This window comes from Ammospiza caudacuta, chromosome 1, assembly GCF_027887145.1.
Source record: "Ammospiza caudacuta isolate bAmmCau1 chromosome 1, bAmmCau1.pri, whole genome shotgun sequence".
Classification (NCBI taxonomy): Eukaryota; Metazoa; Chordata; class Aves; order Passeriformes; family Passerellidae; genus Ammospiza; species Ammospiza caudacuta.
In genome coordinates this window covers 157,040,049-157,056,420 of record NC_080593.1, presented here as the reverse complement: position 1 = coordinate 157,056,420, position 16,372 = coordinate 157,040,049, and the positions used below count along the sequence as shown (strand labels likewise).

The window sequence follows — 16,372 nt, the reverse complement described above, 5'->3', positions numbered from 1 at the left end:
AAATCTGCGTGAGGTTTGGGAATTACTAATGGAGGACAGAGCTTTCATCTGGAGTCTGCAAATGTAATATGCAACGAGAAGGAACTGAAGAATTTGGAGAAGACAGAAACACTCAAGATTCTCATGGAAAAGCTTTCAGCCTAAATGTCTGAGAATTACTCATTTAATATTTTTGTGCAGTTGTGTGTATTATTCAACAGACAAGACTCAAATAATGTAAAGTGAATGAAAAAAAGGTAATGCAAGTGTAAATTAGCACCCACCCCCTCTCCAGAATGGTATTTAATAAAAAGCCAACAGGTGTGAAAACATCAGATTGTATTGTTTTTACTGAGTTCAGTACATTCAAATACAGAAATATTTTCTGGACTGTTTAAAAGCTTACCCAGGAGAAAAATACCAGAAAAATCACCACACAAATCCTGCTTTAAAATTCATCTTTAACAATCCAGAATCCTTCTCCTCCCTTCTCTCGTCCCATCTCCTCCCCTCTCCCTTCCCCTCTCCTCCCATCTCCTCCCCGCTCCTTCCCCATTCCCTCTCCCCGCTCCGTCTCCTCCCTCAGGGCCCGGTCACACGGCGCCCCCTGGCGGGCCCCGCTGTGTGCCGTGCGCATGCGCGGTGCGTGGTGCCGTTGCCATAGCAGCGGGAGCCAACAGGGAGGCGCCGCCATGAGCCCGCCCGAGGTGGAGTCGCTCGTGTACCGCAAGTACGAGATCAAAAGGCGCCTGGGCAAGGGGGTGAGTGCCTGGCGGGGGCTGGCCTGGGGGAGCCGGGGTGGTCGCGGGAGCTCGGAGGGCCCGTGAGAGCCCGGGGGGCCCGTGTGGAGTTCAGGGCACCGTGAGGGCTCCGGTCCGCCGGGGGCAGCTGAGGGGGTGTTTGGGAGTTCATGCTCCCGTGGGAGCTCTGTCTGTCCCTCAGGGCCCTGTGGGAGCTCCAGGTGATCCCGGGGAACTCCGGGGGACTGTAAAAAGTAAATAGTAAAATAGATCTGAGTCTCAAAGTACATTCTCTGTATGCCTGCCAAATCCTTCTACATTTACTGTAACCCCATCACTTTAGATCATGCTGCATCAAGTCATATCTTCTACGTAAAATGTATTTTTAAACTTAAGCCAATGGCAATTTCTGAGATATGTCTCCTCAGACAGTCTCTAAACCTTCCCGAATTATCTGCTTTACTATTCTGGCAGCTCTTTGCTATCATTTACTTGAGTTGATACGAGTATTTAAGTATTTTCCTCATTATGTTCGCAGAGTCAAGGAGTCACTGAGGTGGAAAAGCCCTCTGAGCCTGTGCAGTGCAGCTACTCCCCAGCAGTGCCAAGGCCACCACTGACCCCTGTCCCCCCCAGTGCCATTAAATCTGTTAAACCCCCCAGGGATGGGGACCCCCCTCTGCCCTGAGGAAGTCTGTGCCAAGGCTGCACAGCCCTTTGCAGAAGAGTTTTTTCCAATATCCAACCTAAACCTCCCCTGGCACAACTCGAGGCTGTTTTGCAGTTGCCAGCAGGGTAGTGCTGTACCACTTACCTGAGGCACTTTGTACAACTGTTTGTACTGTCTGATGGGGGGAAAGGTCCTGGTGCCATGCTCCAGGACCACACATGCTACTGGGGCAAGCCTCCTCGATGTCCTTACATGAGTGTTTAATCACTGGGATCATACATTGCTGCTCTTTTGCTTTGTACAAGTATTTAAACAGTAAATGGGCATTTCTGAGCAGGATGTGATCCTTCTGTGTAAAGGTAAAGCAGCTCCTAGGCTGTGGAAAGTCCCGATTCAAATCTATGGCCTTAAATGAAAAAACTGGGTCTGTACCACAAGTGAGACTGAGTAATCATCATTTGCAAGGATCACAGTCATGCAGAATAGGGAAAACTCGAGTAGAAGTTCCTCTTCCCTTAACAGACAACACAGCTTTTAATTGAAAAAAAAAAGATTTAGTGTTGTTGACAGTGCTGTGTTAGTGCTTGGACCCGATGGTTTTGGAGGGCTTTTCCACCCTCAGCAATTCTGGGATGCTGTCACTACAGACTTTGGTAAAAAGTCTCTCTCCATCATTCTTACCACCCCCTTTCAGTTCTGAAGGAGCACAGTGAATTGTCCCTGGACTGAGTAGCCCAGGTGTCCCAGCCTGGCTGCAGAGCAGAGCCCTGGACCCTCGGGGCATCTCTGTGCCCTTCTCTGCAGCTGCTCAAACTGCTCCGTGTCCTTCCTGTGCTGAGCAGCTCCAGGCTGGAGGCAGTGCTCCAGCTGGGAACCTCACCAGAGCCAGATGTGGGCAATGATCTCTCTCGACCTGCCAGCCACACCGTGGCTGCTACAAGCCAGGTGCCACTGCCCTCTTGCCACCTGGGCACACCTGACCTCATGTTCAGCCACTGTCACCAGCACCACCAGTCCTTCCCAGCGTCCCAGCCACTCTGGCAAGTGGAAAACACACACTCCTCCTGCTCAGCTCCCAAGCCTGACACATTTCGTGGGGTTGTTGTGACCCAAGAGCAAGATCCTGGCCTTGCTGACCTGTGCACCACTGGCCTCGGCCTGTCCATCGCATCCCATTGTCCCACCTCATCCCATTGTCCCACCTCATCCCATTGTCCCACCCCATCCCATTGTCCCACCCCATCCCATTGTCCCACCCCATCCCATTATCCCACCCCATCCCATTATCCCACCCTATCCCAGTATCCCACCCTATCCCAGTATCCCATCCCATTATCCCATCCCATTCCATTATCCCATCCCATTATCCCATCCCATCCCATTGATCCCATCCCATTGATCCCTTCCCATCCCACTGATCCCATCCCATTGATCCCATCCCATTATCCCACCCCATCCCATTATCCCATCCCATTATCCCATCCCACTGTCCCATCCTATCCCATCCTATCCCATCCCATTATCCCATCCCATCCCATCCCATCCCATCCCATCCCATCCCATTGATCTCATCCCATTGATCCCATCCCATTGATCCCATCCCATTATCCTATCCCATCCCATTGATCCCATCCCACTGATCCCATCCCATCCCACCCCATCCCATTATCCCATCCCATGTCCAGCTTCTTGGGGCAGCTGATGCCAGGGCCTCACCACCCTCACAGGGAACAATTTATTCCCAAATCCCATCTAAACCCTGCCCTCTGGCCGTGGGAAGCCCTTCCAAGTTGTGTTGTCCCCCCAGGCCCTTGTCCATAGTTCCTCCTGAGCTCTCTTGGAGCCCTTTCAGTCGCTGGAAGGAGCTCTAAAATCTCCTGCAGCCTTCTCTTCACCAGGCTGCACAACCCCAACCTGTTGGGAAGGAGGAAAGTTTGACAGGAAAGTCTCACAGATATGTGTGCTTAGCAGAAAGATTTTTAAATGTTGAGTCTGATGAAGGAATAGAGATGGAAGCGAGTTTTGATATAGAAAAGAATTGTTGAGCCAGTCTTACTGGCTAACCAAGAAGGCAAAGGGTGTGTTAGTTAGAAGGGGTTTTTATGCCTTAGAACAAAGGATAAACCCACCTCAAACAAGAAGATGTTTTTAGCAAACAGGAAGATAGCACAGGCAAACAAGTCAGCAAAGTTGCAAGTAGAAAAAAGGTCTCAGAATTTTCCACTGCAAGAAAACTGAACAACAACTTCTAGCTTAAACTGTAATGTACTGACTTTTAGTGACTGGAGAACAGTAACATGAATATGGTAATTACAGTAGTTATGATAGGTTATAGATAATAGTTAAGGTATAGATTGGTTCTACTGTATGAAGATGCTCAGCCAACAAAAGTCTATAATGCATTGTGACCAAAACCAAAGGGTCTCCAGGCCTGCCTGCAGCTGGAGCTGACAGCTGTGGGCACAGCTCTGTTGCCCATGACCCTGGACTGCTCTAACACCTTGGATGGAATAAACTGCATTTTGTATACAATAAACTGCATTTTGTATACTATAAACTGCATTTTGTATGCAATAAAGCGTATTTTGGAGAGCTACCTGGAGTCCCACATCCCTCATTCAGGCTCTTACACCAGCCCTCTCAGTGTGTGTCCTGAGTCTGTCTCCTTGGCCTGGTCTCTCTGTCCTCCACGTGGCTCCCATCCCTCCTGCTCCTGCTCCAGTCCCTCCCTGAGCTCGTCCTGGTCCCTTGGCAGCCCAGGCTGTGTGCAGCTGCCAGCACTCTTGTTGTTATAAATTGTGATTTTTCTCACCTGTCCTGCCTCTCCACAGGCCTATGGCATCGTCTGGAGAGCAACTGACCGCCAGACAGGAGAAACAGTTGCTGTTAAAAAGATTTTTGATGCTTTCAGGAACAGAACAGATGCTCAGGTTAGAAATTACTGTCCTGATGTGTTCTGAGACGTGGTGGGATTCCATAGGTATTTTCAGGACTTCTGTCTCTGAAAGATGATAATTATGCACATAACAATACAGTCTGCAGCTATACTGGGGTAAAAACAAGCAATAAACATCAAGCTGTGTGTATCATGGCATGTATAAAAAACAAGCAATAAACATCAAGCTGTGTGTATCATGGCATGTATAAAAGAGGAGTGGATTTAACCCTGTCATTGAACTGCCTCTCTGTTCTGCTGTTCTCTTGAGGTGATGATAAACTGTTTTTTTTTTTATTTCTAGAGAACATTTCGAGAGATTATGTTCCTGCAGGTAATGTCCATGTTCCCTCTCCTCTCTGATTTTTTTAGTATCTCTGATGTCCAAGTATTTTCTTCCCACTGTTTTCCAGCAGTCATTGATTAGTGTTGATAAGTCTTTAATTTCCATTCTTCACCGTCTTGGCAAAGAGCCTTTCAGGGTGAACCAACCTGAATAACCCACTCTCCATTTGGGCCTGTTTTTACTCTTTCCCCATTTTTAGCAGTGTGTCTGCTGCACAGCACATCAGCGCCTTCTGTCACTTATTGCTGCTTTGTGGATAGAAACTATTTTCTCTTACATTTTAACTGCCATAATTGGAGGATGGCTGGGGTGGGAGAGGGATTTACACTCCAAAATTGTTTTCCTCCATCATGCTATAAGCAATTTAATCACTTAAAATAACCTAACCAAAAGAAAAAGGGAAGTTCTGCAGGGAATAACTTAAGACTACTCTTATAATTGATCTTATCACTGGCATTCCAGTTATCTCTCCACTCCTCCTTAGACTTAGCATGTAGAAACATCAATATTTTGGAATAATGTTGTTATAAATTGTGATTTTCTAAGGACACAAGTGAGGCAGGGCTCATAGAAGAGGTATTTCCTAAGACTGCCAAGTTTAAGTAGGAAAGAGATTATTTTTTTAAACTTTTTAGTCATTCTTGAAGCCTGAAATAGAAACTGAAAACTTTAAAGCTAAAAATATAAAAATTCCTTAGAAATGAACTACCTTAGAAGTCTGATCATCTCTGAAGGTGCAGCACTCCTGGAATGGATGGATGGATGGAGTTAGGAGCAGGGGCAAAAAGGGTCTTTCTTCTGAAGGAAAGGAGGAGTCACTTGGCAGAAGAGGGCAGGGAGAGGGAAGTTAATGTGCTGTTCAGCCCATGCTTCCATAACTTCTGGTGCTCAGTAGACTTTAAGAATTTTAGTTTCCCCTGCTATTTTAAACCTCTTTCTTGAGGTTCAATACTGAGGGCTCAGAAAGGAAAAGATGTGAAAAATACTCCGTTATTCATAATTGCATGTTTGTCTTAATTTGTTTGTCTGTGCATAATAATTGTTCTGTTCAATCTTGATGTTGATCACGAGGGCATTTGATGGACTGGGTTATTGTTTTATGTTGTGTATCTCAATTATTCTAATTGAGAAGTTGCTGTAGAGTCTGGAGTGTCAATGATTCTCTGATGCTCTGGTCATTGCAGGTTTTGTGTTTGCTGTTCAGTTGTAGTTTACAGGTGTATTTAGGCCAATTTTAGAATGTCATTTTGGTAGGTGTATTAGTAGCATTATTATTCTTTAAGTGAAGATTAATAGAACTGGCCCTAACAAGGTTTTTTTTTCAAGGTAACGTGGTTTTTTAGTACAGGCTGAAGTTTTGTCATGACTTTCTGTTATCAGTTCCAGGGCAAGGCAGTGTGAGACAGTGGAATTTTCCTTCTTAAGCAGCACTCCAGTAACACTGTCCAGATTTAGCTGCATCTCTAGAACAATACCCCCTTTTGGGTAAAAACCTTCTTTAGATCATTTGGATGGGTATCGTGGCTATGCTCAGAATGAAAACAGAGTGTGTGATGGGCTGGCTGTGTCTCACTGCTTTGTGGGTGTGTTTCCACAGGCTGCTGCAGGTGAATGTGTTGTTTTGGGAGCTTTCCTGGATGTTACACATTATAAAATGTCACAGTATTGTGAAGTGTTTATGGTGTCCCTGGCTGCACGGAAGTGAGAAATAAAGCTGGGGATGAACTTAAGGATCCCATTATGTCAGTCATGGGAAGTGTCAGCTTCTCAAACGTCACTCATGGGAAATGTCAGTGTCAGTTTGCAGAAATGTGAGGCTGGCCTCCACCTGCAGTGTGCTACCTGTGTTACCTGTGTTCAGGTATCTCTGTCTGATCTCCATGCAGTCAGTTCCTCAGTGCAGCCCGTGAGTGTCTGAGCCAGCCCTCACATCGACATGTTCTGATTGTTTGGGGTTTTAACTATCAATGTTGGTGACAGCTATGATCTATTTTCATGCCACAATAATTCTAATTCACAATAAAATGTATGATTTTGACAGCTGGGTCTCTTCCCTGTGCAGGAATTTGGAGAACATCCAAATATCATCAAGCTGCTCGATGTTATCCCAGCAGAGAATGACAGGGACATCTACCTCATCTTCGAGTCCATGGGTGAGATCCAGCACTGCAGCAGCCAGACAAACCCAGCCTCTCTTAGGAGTTATCTTTGTTACCTCTTTGATAGTGAATGCTCATGGTACTATTGATATTTACTGATGTCAGTATATTACTGATGTATTACAGAGACTGATTTACATGCTGTGATTAAGAAGGGGAATTTGCTGAAAGACATCCACAAGTGTTACATTCTCTACCAGCTCCTGAAGGCAACTAAATTCATCCACTCAGGGAATGTTATTCACAGGGATCAGAAGGTACACCTCAGTCATGGTCGGTGTCCTTCACTCCAGTTTTCTGTTGAACACTAAATAAAATCAGATTGATTTGGGATGGGAGGGACCTTCAAAGCCCATTCCCACCCCCTGCCATTGACAGGGCACCTTCCACTATCCCAGGTTGCTCCAAGCCCTGTCCAGCTTCAGACACTGCCAGGGCTGGGGCAGCCACAGCTGCGGTGGACAACCTGTGCCACGGCCTCACTGCTCTCACAGGGCAGAATTCCTTCCCAATATCCTGTTTGATCCTGCCCTGTGCCAGTTCCCAATATCCCATCTAACCCTGCCCTGTGCCAGTTCCCAATATCCCATCTAACCCTGCCTCTGCCAGTTCCCAATATCCCGTTTAACCCTGCCCATCTAACCCTGCCCAGTGCCAGTTCCCAATATCCCATCTAACCCTGCCCTCTGCCAGTTCCCAATATCCCATTTAACCCTGCCCATCTAACCCTGCCCAGTGCCAGTTCCCAATATCCCATCTAACCCTGCCCTGTGCCAGTTCCCAATATCCCATCTAACCCTGCCCTCTGCCATTTCCCAATATCCCATCTAACCCTGCCCACCTAACCCTGCCTGTGCCAGTTCCCAATATCCCATCTAACCCTGCCCTCTGCCAGTTCCCAATATCCCATCTAACCTTGCCTGTGCCATTTCCCAATATCCCATCTAACCCTGCCCACCTAACCCTGCCCTGTGCCAGTTCCCAATATCCCATCTAACCCTGCCCTCTGCCAGTTCCCAATATCCCATCTAACCCTGCCCATCTAACCCTGCCTGTGCCAGTTCCCAATATCCCATCTAACCCTGCCCACCTAACCCTGCCCTGTGCCAGTTCCCAATATCCCATCTAACCCTGCCCTCTGCCAGTTCCCAATATCCCATTTAACCCTGCCCATCTAACCCTGCCTCTGCCAGTTCCCAATATCCCATCTAACCCTGCCCTCTGCCAGTTCCCAATATCCCATCTAACCTTGCCTGTGCCATTTCCCAATATCCCATCTAACCCTGCCCACCTAACCCTGCCCTGTGCCAGTTCCCAATATCCCATCTAACCCTGCCCTCTGCCAGTTCCCAATATCCCATCTAACCCTGCCCATCTAACCCTGCCTGTGCCAGTTCCCAATATCCCATCTAACCCTGCCCTGTGCCAGTTCCCAATATCCCATCTAACCCTGCCCTCTGCCATTTCCCAATATCCCACCTAACCCTGCCTCTGCCAGTTCCCAATATCCCACCTAACCCTGCCTCTGCCAGTTCCCAATATCCCACCTAACCCTGCCCTCTGCCAGTGGGGCGCCATTCCCCCCTGTGCTGTCCAGGCTGTTTTCAAAGTCCCTCTCGAGCACTTTGGGGACCCCTTTAGCCCCTTGAAGGGGCTCTGAGGTCTCCCCTGGAGCCTTTTGTCCCCACAGCCCCAGCTGTCCCAGCCTGTGTCCGGAGGAGAAGTCTGAAGACATGTACAAGTGTGAGACTAGAAAAGAGCCTTGGTAATTGCTGTTCAGAGATGACGGGTTGTGCTGTGTCCCCCGCAGCCCTCCAACGTGCTGCTGGATGCGCAGTGCCGGGTGAAGCTCTGTGACTTCGGGCTGGCGCGCTCGCTGTGCCAGCGGGGGGAGCCCCGACCCGGCCCCGCGCTCACCGAGTACGTGGCCACGCGCTGGTACCGAGCGCCCGAGATCCTGCTGGCCTCCCGCCGGTGAGTCCCTGCTCACTCGCACCTTTCTTTGTCTGAAAGCCTTCAGTCTTTTCTTTGTCAGTGTAGCCAGATGCGGTGTCATGTCAGCAGTCTGCTTTCTCAGTGTACCATTGAACTTCTGCAACACAAAAACCTCTTAAGGTGGACATGTCCTTCCTGTTGTGAAGAACGCCAATCACTTGTTTTTGAAATTTTAAAAGTTTAATAGTAATAAAATGGTTATAAAAATAGCAATACAATTAGAGTAATAGTAATTTGGACAAATTGAATTAGGACAATATGAGACAATAAAAACAAAGAGTTACAGACAGTCCAGGTACCTCTTTCTGGGCAAAATAAGCCCGAAAAAGGACCCACGTTAACAGAGGATTAACCCTTAAAAACAATAGCCTATTGCATATTCATACACTTCATACATGATGCATGAATTCCATTCAAATACAGGATTCTGTCTGGTCATCCTCGGCTTCTTCCTCTGAATCCTAACAGCACCTTCGAGGCAGGAAGAAGTTCGTTTCTTCTGATAAGAGGGCAATAAATTCTTTTTCTCTGAAAGGTTGAGGTGGTTGTGGCTGCTATCTGGTGCGAGTGCCTCATTCCTTTCTTAAAGAAATCCCACTAACATAGTTTTTATTTTAACTACAAAAGTTACCTTTTAATTACAAGACTACATTTATTATTAAAATGTTAATACAGCACTACTAATCAATACACCAAAATACATATGGTAAATATCTGCGTAGAGCCATATAAGATGCACTTTTCACGGTGTGTTCTTAGAGTGTCAATGGACATACACGAGCAGCTCATCTGCTTGTCACCCTTTCTCCCACCAGACTTAAGTCTTCTCCCTTAAACCCACAACTTTCCAACATCTGCTTGAGACCCTGAATCCTCTTTTCCAAACTGAAGCTGTGTTTTTTGATAGAAGTTCACGAAATATTCCCTAATCAAATTTTAAACCAGCTGCCTGTTTGTTGGGCTTAGTCCTTTCCTTAAAAATTAAATATGAAAAGCCAGAAAAGTCAATAAGTAGATGCGGGGTATTATCCTGAATTTTAGTTGTGGGTGTTTTGCAAACTGTCCTATACTCACTGTTTGGCATTTACTTTGCTTAAAAATGTAATTTGTAAGTAATTGTGACTACTCTGTATGTGCATTATGACCAAAGAACAATGTGTATCTTCATTCTTGGTCATATGAAAAGGGTATAATACCTTGTTCTGGCATTACCTTTAATATGTTACCTTGTTCTAGCATTTCCCTGTAATGTATTTCCTTTTATGGTTTCTTAGACTAGACTTTGAGAAGGATAAATCTCCTTTCTGTTTCATGCTTGCCAGTCTCATGATTCCCAAATGTTATTCAATTTATAGTTCAAACCTGTGAGTGTTTATATTTGAGAAGTCACCAAGCACGCTTTCTAGCGAATAAATCAATGCAGGTGATGTGAATACCATGTACAGGAAAATATTTGCTTGATTTAATCCTACCTCTGTTCTGTTTCTGTTTGTAGTTACACTAAGGGTGTGGACATGTGGAGCATTGGCTGTATTCTTGGAGAGATGCTGCTTGGAAGGCCTCTTTTTCCTGGAACATCAACAATGAACCAGATAGAGCAGATCCTGAGGGTCATCCCTGCCCCATCCCCAGAAGGTGGGACCCTGCTGTGGGGAAAGGGATCTAGAGAAGGGCTTCAGTGCAAGAAAGCAGCCTGGCTGGGTCAGGGAAGGAGGAATCTCATTCATTCTGGCACCTTTCCAAAGGAATTAAAATCCTCATCTTGAATGTCAGTGTTAAAATAATCAGAAATTCAGATGTCGTGGTGCTCTGCATCTGTTGCTGTGAGAATGCAAGTTTATGAAGTGTATGATTAATAAATAGGAATTCAAAAAGCAGCTTACAAAATTCTTGAGTAAGTATTCCATCCCCCTTCCACAGATCTCCGACCGAGTTCTGTGTGGATAATTTCCTATGTTAATATCAAATGTTGGCTTTCCTTCATAAACTGTGCAGCTCTGGTAATCCTCATCTTGGCAGTTACAGTATGTTTTAATTCTTGCAGATATTTTGGCTCTGCAGTCGGAGTACAAGGCCTCAGTTATTAAGCACATGAGTTCCAGGTAAGCCTGAGGTGTTTGTGGGTCTCAGATCATCTAATGTAGGACCCTGGAGTCACGGAACCACAGAACAGTTTGGGTGGGAAGGGACCTCAAAGCTCACCTCATTCCACCCCCTGACATGGACAGGGACACCTTTCACAGGACCAGGCTGCTCCAAGCCCCATCCAGCCTGGGCTTCCAGGGATGGGGCAGCCACAGCTTCTCCAGGAAATCTTTCCAGTCCCTCAGTACCCTCACAAGCAGTAATTCCTTCCCGGTATCCCATCTAACCCTGCCCTCTGGCAGTGGGAAGCCCTTCCCTCTTGTGCTGTCACTCCACACCCTTGTTGAAAGTCCCTCTTCAGCTGCCGTTGAGCCTGTTATAGACTGGAAGGGGCTCTAAGTTGTCTCCTTAAATAAAAATTATTTAAAATATGAGTAAGATTTGGTGCTTAAAACTGATTTTTTTCAAGATACTTTCCTCTTCATTATATTCACAATTGTATTTGGGATTTCACAATCCAAAACAAGATTTTTAAATTTTATCTTCTCTCTGAATTATAGAGAAGTATGTTTCTATAATCTGAGGTCTAGATTTGCGGGATCCTGGGGCTAGGAAATTATGAGCTTTAAGGTTCCTTCCTGGCCAAACCATTCTAAGATTCAGTGATTATGGCACACTTGGCGTCACCTTGGCGTGATCCTGGAGCTGTCATTCCTGCCTTCTCTGGAAATTAGACACTGAGAGCTTGTATAATTTCCTTCTGACTTCTAGGCAGCGAGTGGCATTTGAGGAGATTTTCCCACCCTCCACTCCACTGCCTGCCTTGGATCTGCTGAAGAAACTTCTGGTCTTTAACCCTGACAAGAGGCTCACAGCAGAGGAGGCTCTGCAGCATCCTTATGTGAGCAGGTGAGAGTGACACCAGTGTGCAGCTTCCCCTGATGCCTTCTGAGACATTACAAACCTGCCCTTGGCTCAAATTTTCTTTAAATGCATTACAGAAAAAATGGCAAAGCTAATTCTTTATTTTCTCCAACCCTATTTACATGAGCTTGTTTAACAATCCTGTTTAAATTTTAATAATCTGTTTCCAGTCAGTGAATTACATAATGTGCTCTCATTCCCTCAGATTCCACTGTCCTTCCCGGGAGCCCTCTTTGGATTTTGATGTGATCCTTCCTTTGGGTGATGATGTCCAGCTGTCTGTGGCAGAATATAGAAATAAATTATATGAGGTACTTTCATGCTATTTTCCCAAATCCTAATCCTCCAGGTAACCTGCCATTCTTGCACACACTTACCAAATTCTGTCATTGTCTTGTCTCTGTGTTTCCCTGGGTTTTCTGTACCTGCTGGCACCGTTACACCTGGGTGTTTGATCAGTTCCATACTGTCCTAATCTTTGAGAGACCTTTACATGTAAAATTCCCACAGGGCAAACAAAAATCTCTGAAGTATGATGTCTGAGAAAGATTCACAGAATGGTTTGGGTTGAAAGGTACTTTAAAGATCATCTAGTTGCAAAACTATACTTCTTACTTACCCTGCAAAATAAATTGCAGATATTTATAAGTATTCTTCTTTGTTTGATGTTTTATTTTTCTGCTGTATTGCTGTGTTAAGTCTAAGTAGCTTTTCTGTTCTGCAGATGATCCTTGAAAAGAAGTCAAAGAGCCTTCCAAAGGAGCCCGGGCAGAGAGAAAACATTCAGCTGAGCCAGTCTGAGTGCAGCACAGCTCTGCCAGGTGTCAGCTCAGAGGCTGCACCCACCAGGAAAGGGCAGCAAGAGCCAGCAGCCCCTGTGCCAAACCCTCCACATGTGCCCCCTGCAGCCTCAGCTGGGGCCCAGCCTGCCGGGCCCAGCCAGAGCAAGGATTTGGGGCAGAGATCCCAGATGAGTGTGATGATGTACAACCCCATCACACACACCACTGTGCAGAGTGGGTACCACCTCCTACACCAGGGTGTGACACACCTTGGGCTGTTGTGTGGGGAAGAGAGTATGAGTGCTGTAAAATAAATGAGGGGAATTTGCATGGTGAGATGAGGGGCTGGAAGTGTGGGAGGGAAGTGACATAAGAACAAAACACTGGTGAATGAGTGTTGAGTACGGGACTGTCTCTGCCTCAGTCAATGTGTTCTGGTGATTTTCCTACTTTCTCTCATGTTTTTCCTTCTGCAGGAAATGCAAATCCTGGTGCTGGGATCAGGAACTGTTCTGCACCACCTCAACAGTCCAGAATCCCCAACAATGAGAAACTAGGGAGACAAATCACATGGCCAAACACTCGGCTCTCTCCTACAAGTGTGCAGAACCTTTACAATGTGAGTAGCTTAACTTCTAGCCCTTAGCTGTGCTAGCCTGGGTCACAGCACTCCCTGTAGTGCTCCAGAAAGCTGGAAAGGGTCACCTGCTGGTGCTGATGACAGCAGCTGAACATGAGCCAAGGTGGGCAAGAGGCCAGAGGCACCTGGCTTGTGGCAGCCACGGTGTGGCCAGACAGCCAGGGCAGTGACCATCCCCTGTGCTGGCACTGCTGAGGGACCTCCAGCCCTGGGGGCAAGGTTGGGCTCTTCACAACAAGAAAGGAGGAGCCCCATGGAGGGGCTGGAGTGTGCCCAGAGAAGGGAAGAGAGCTGGGGGAACAGAGCTGCTGGAGCTGCAGCAGCAGCTGTGGAGAGAAGAGGCACAGGGAGGACATTCTCACTCTGCAGCTCCCTGACTGGAGGGTGCAGCCAGGTGGGGTCAGGGTCTCCTCAGGAAACAGCGATGGGATGAGAGGAAACTGCCTCAGGTGGTTTCAGGGGAGGTTTAAGTTGGATATTGGAAAAAACCCACCTGCAAAGGGCTGTGCAGCCCTGGCACAGACTGCCTCAGGGCAGTGCTGGAGTCCTCATCCCCTGGGGGGTTTAACAGATTTAATGGCACTTGGGGACAGGGTTCAGTGGTGGCCTTGGCAGTGCTGGGGGAGCAGCTGGACGCAATGGGCCCAGAGGGCTTTTAGTGATTCTCTGATTTCATGATTCTGTGGATCTAAGGAGTTGCTGTTGCTGAGCTGTGAGGGTGTCAGTCCTGTCCTCTCTGCTCCTCCTCTTCCCTGATTTTGGCCATGCTTCCTTGGAGAAGTCCTACCCCTCACTAGGTGCTTTAATGACCTCTTGCTCCTGCTGTTTTCCTTCCTGAGCTGGCTGCCTGCTGCCTTCTGGCACCTGCAGAGGTGATGGAGGAACCTTGTGACAAAGGAAGGGCATGGAAGGAGGCAACACAAATTCACTGCATCACAGACTGCCTGGGTTGGAAGGCACCTAAAAGGGGGGTTCCACCCCTCTGCCATGGTCAGGAACAGCTTCCACTAGTCCAGGCTGTCAGAAACCTTCAGGCATTTCCACCTTTCAGCCCCTCTGATTTGGAATCCCTTCCAAAATGTTTTCAGAGAAAGAGAAGCCATTAATTCCCCAGGATGAGATTGAGGAGCTTGCTGCACATGCAGGTGTAGACATGACCAGTGCATTCGGAAGGATCTTTAGGGAATTCTGACCAATTATCTGTGACAAGAGCAGAAGAGAGAGATCAGCCTACACATGCCCTGAGTTTGTGTTTGTTTCCTGAGAGGATAGTACTGACCAAAGCCAAACCTGTGTCCTATTTGCACTCTAGACAGCTGATTCTGGCTTATTAACTTTTCTTGGCTTTTCTTTCTCACACAGAATCCCAGAAACTCTCAGTGTCCCAGCAAGGATGTTCGTCCCCTTCTGAAGCCCAGTAAAAAGATGTTCCAGATCACTGCAAATGTGGGAGCTGCAGGTGACCCAAGGGCATCCATGGGCAGCTACTCACAGGCCTATGGAACCATCAGTAAATCTGCACTGCAGAGCCTTCCCATAGCAAAGGCCTCCAAGAACCCTGAGCAGTGACTGGAGATGTTCCAGGCAGGTGAAGCACAGCTCATCCCTCAGCCCTGACAGGGCAAGAGCAACAGGGGAGAGCACACCAGGAGGAAATGCTTTATTCACTGCTCAGGACCATGTCCTCCTCTCCTCTGAACAAGCTCATGGGAAAGGGAATCCCACTCCTCTGCCTTCCAGTCTCAGCAGGCAAGGACTCAGCGTGTTTGCTTTCACACCCTGAGAGCAGTGAACGCTGCCACTTCACACTCCTTGTTTGAATTACTGCAAAAACCACAGAAAACTGCATTGTTCTGATACTTGAGTGGTTTTTAGACATATTCGGAGTCCAGGGGAACCTCCTGAAGTTCAACAAGGCCTAGTGCAAGGCCAAGAAAATGCTCTGAAGGCTTGAATCCTTCTGCTCTGGAGATAGGCTGGGAGAACTGGAGGTGTCCAGCCTGGAGGAAAGAAGGCTCCAGGAACACCTCAGAGCCCCTTAAAGGGGCTCCAGGAGAGCTGGAGAGAGATTTTGGACACGGGCCTGGAGTGACAGGACAAAGGGAATGGCTCCCACTGCCAGGGGCAGGGATGGATCGGGTGTTGGGAAGAAATCCTTCCCTGTGGAGTGGCAGGCCTGGCACAGGTGCCCAGAGCAGCTGTGGCTGCCCCTGCATCCCTGGCAGTGCCCAGGGCCAGGCTGGACAGGGCTGGGAGCAGCCTGGGACAGTGGGAGGTGTCCCTGCCATGGCAGGCAGGGTTGGGACTGGGTGACCTTTAAAAGGTCCTTTCCAACCCATCCCAGGATTCAGGATTCTTCAGCAGTCTGCCTAAATGGTGGATATTCCTTTGAGCAGAACAGGTAACTTCTCTGAAGACCTAACTCTTCACAGATAATCTTACAGCCCTTCACTTGTTTCTATGACTGTTCTAGGCTAGATGAACAGAATTCATTATGGTCTGGTTTTGTTAAAATAATTTGAAATACAGGTGGGTTCTCCTATAATATTTAAGAGCTTCTCTAGTACGTAATATTCTAATAATAAATCCTTTATATTGCACTGCAGCAACTTTGTCTTTCAAGCAGCATTTGCTGTGTTGAGAGGGAAACTGTCTATTGGTAGGGCTGTCTTCTTCAATGAATAATGGGTCATTTTTATGGGTTTTGCTTTCAGAAAGCAAAGTTTCATGAGGTACTATTGCTGAGACATTGTAAAGGTGTAGCCAGTCTACAGTGGGACTACAGGAAACTTTATATTCCTGCTTCAGTGATGGTTTTGGATACATTTTCCTCATTAACTTGAAGCTGTTGTCTCTGTCCCTGAGGTTTTACTCTGCCTGTGATGAATGATTGTTATTCCCCCCATCTCCCTCAGCTGCTCCAGACCTGTCACCTCATGAACTCCACACTGCTTGGCCAAGGCAGGACTTTAGATACTTATTTAAACTGAGACTCACCTGAAAAGGCCTCCTAAAGCCAAGCCCTTCTCCATCAGTAGCACCTCAGCAGCTTCTTTGAGCTCAGCCCCTAAAGCAGATAATTCCCTTTACACAAGGGAACAAACCAGGCCCTGCAGG

General features: G+C 47.2%; 1 protein-coding gene across 1 annotated transcript; it reads left to right on the top strand.

The window, feature by feature from the left end:
* The first annotated feature begins 671 nt into the window (after positions 1–671).
* MAPK15 (mitogen-activated protein kinase 15) lies at positions 672–15,192 on the top strand. Its single transcript, XM_058817304.1, has 13 exons — positions 672–740; positions 4,221–4,319; positions 4,629–4,658; positions 6,733–6,823; positions 6,956–7,086; positions 8,640–8,803; positions 10,320–10,459; positions 10,869–10,926; positions 11,681–11,818; positions 12,039–12,144; positions 12,558–12,849; positions 13,092–13,234; positions 14,618–15,192. Exons 1-13 carry the CDS (start codon positions 672–674, stop codon positions 14,822–14,824), a joined length of 1,668 nt encoding a protein of 555 aa, XP_058673287.1. The 3' UTR covers positions 14,825–15,192.
* Positions 15,193–16,372: the final 1,180 nt, after the last annotated feature.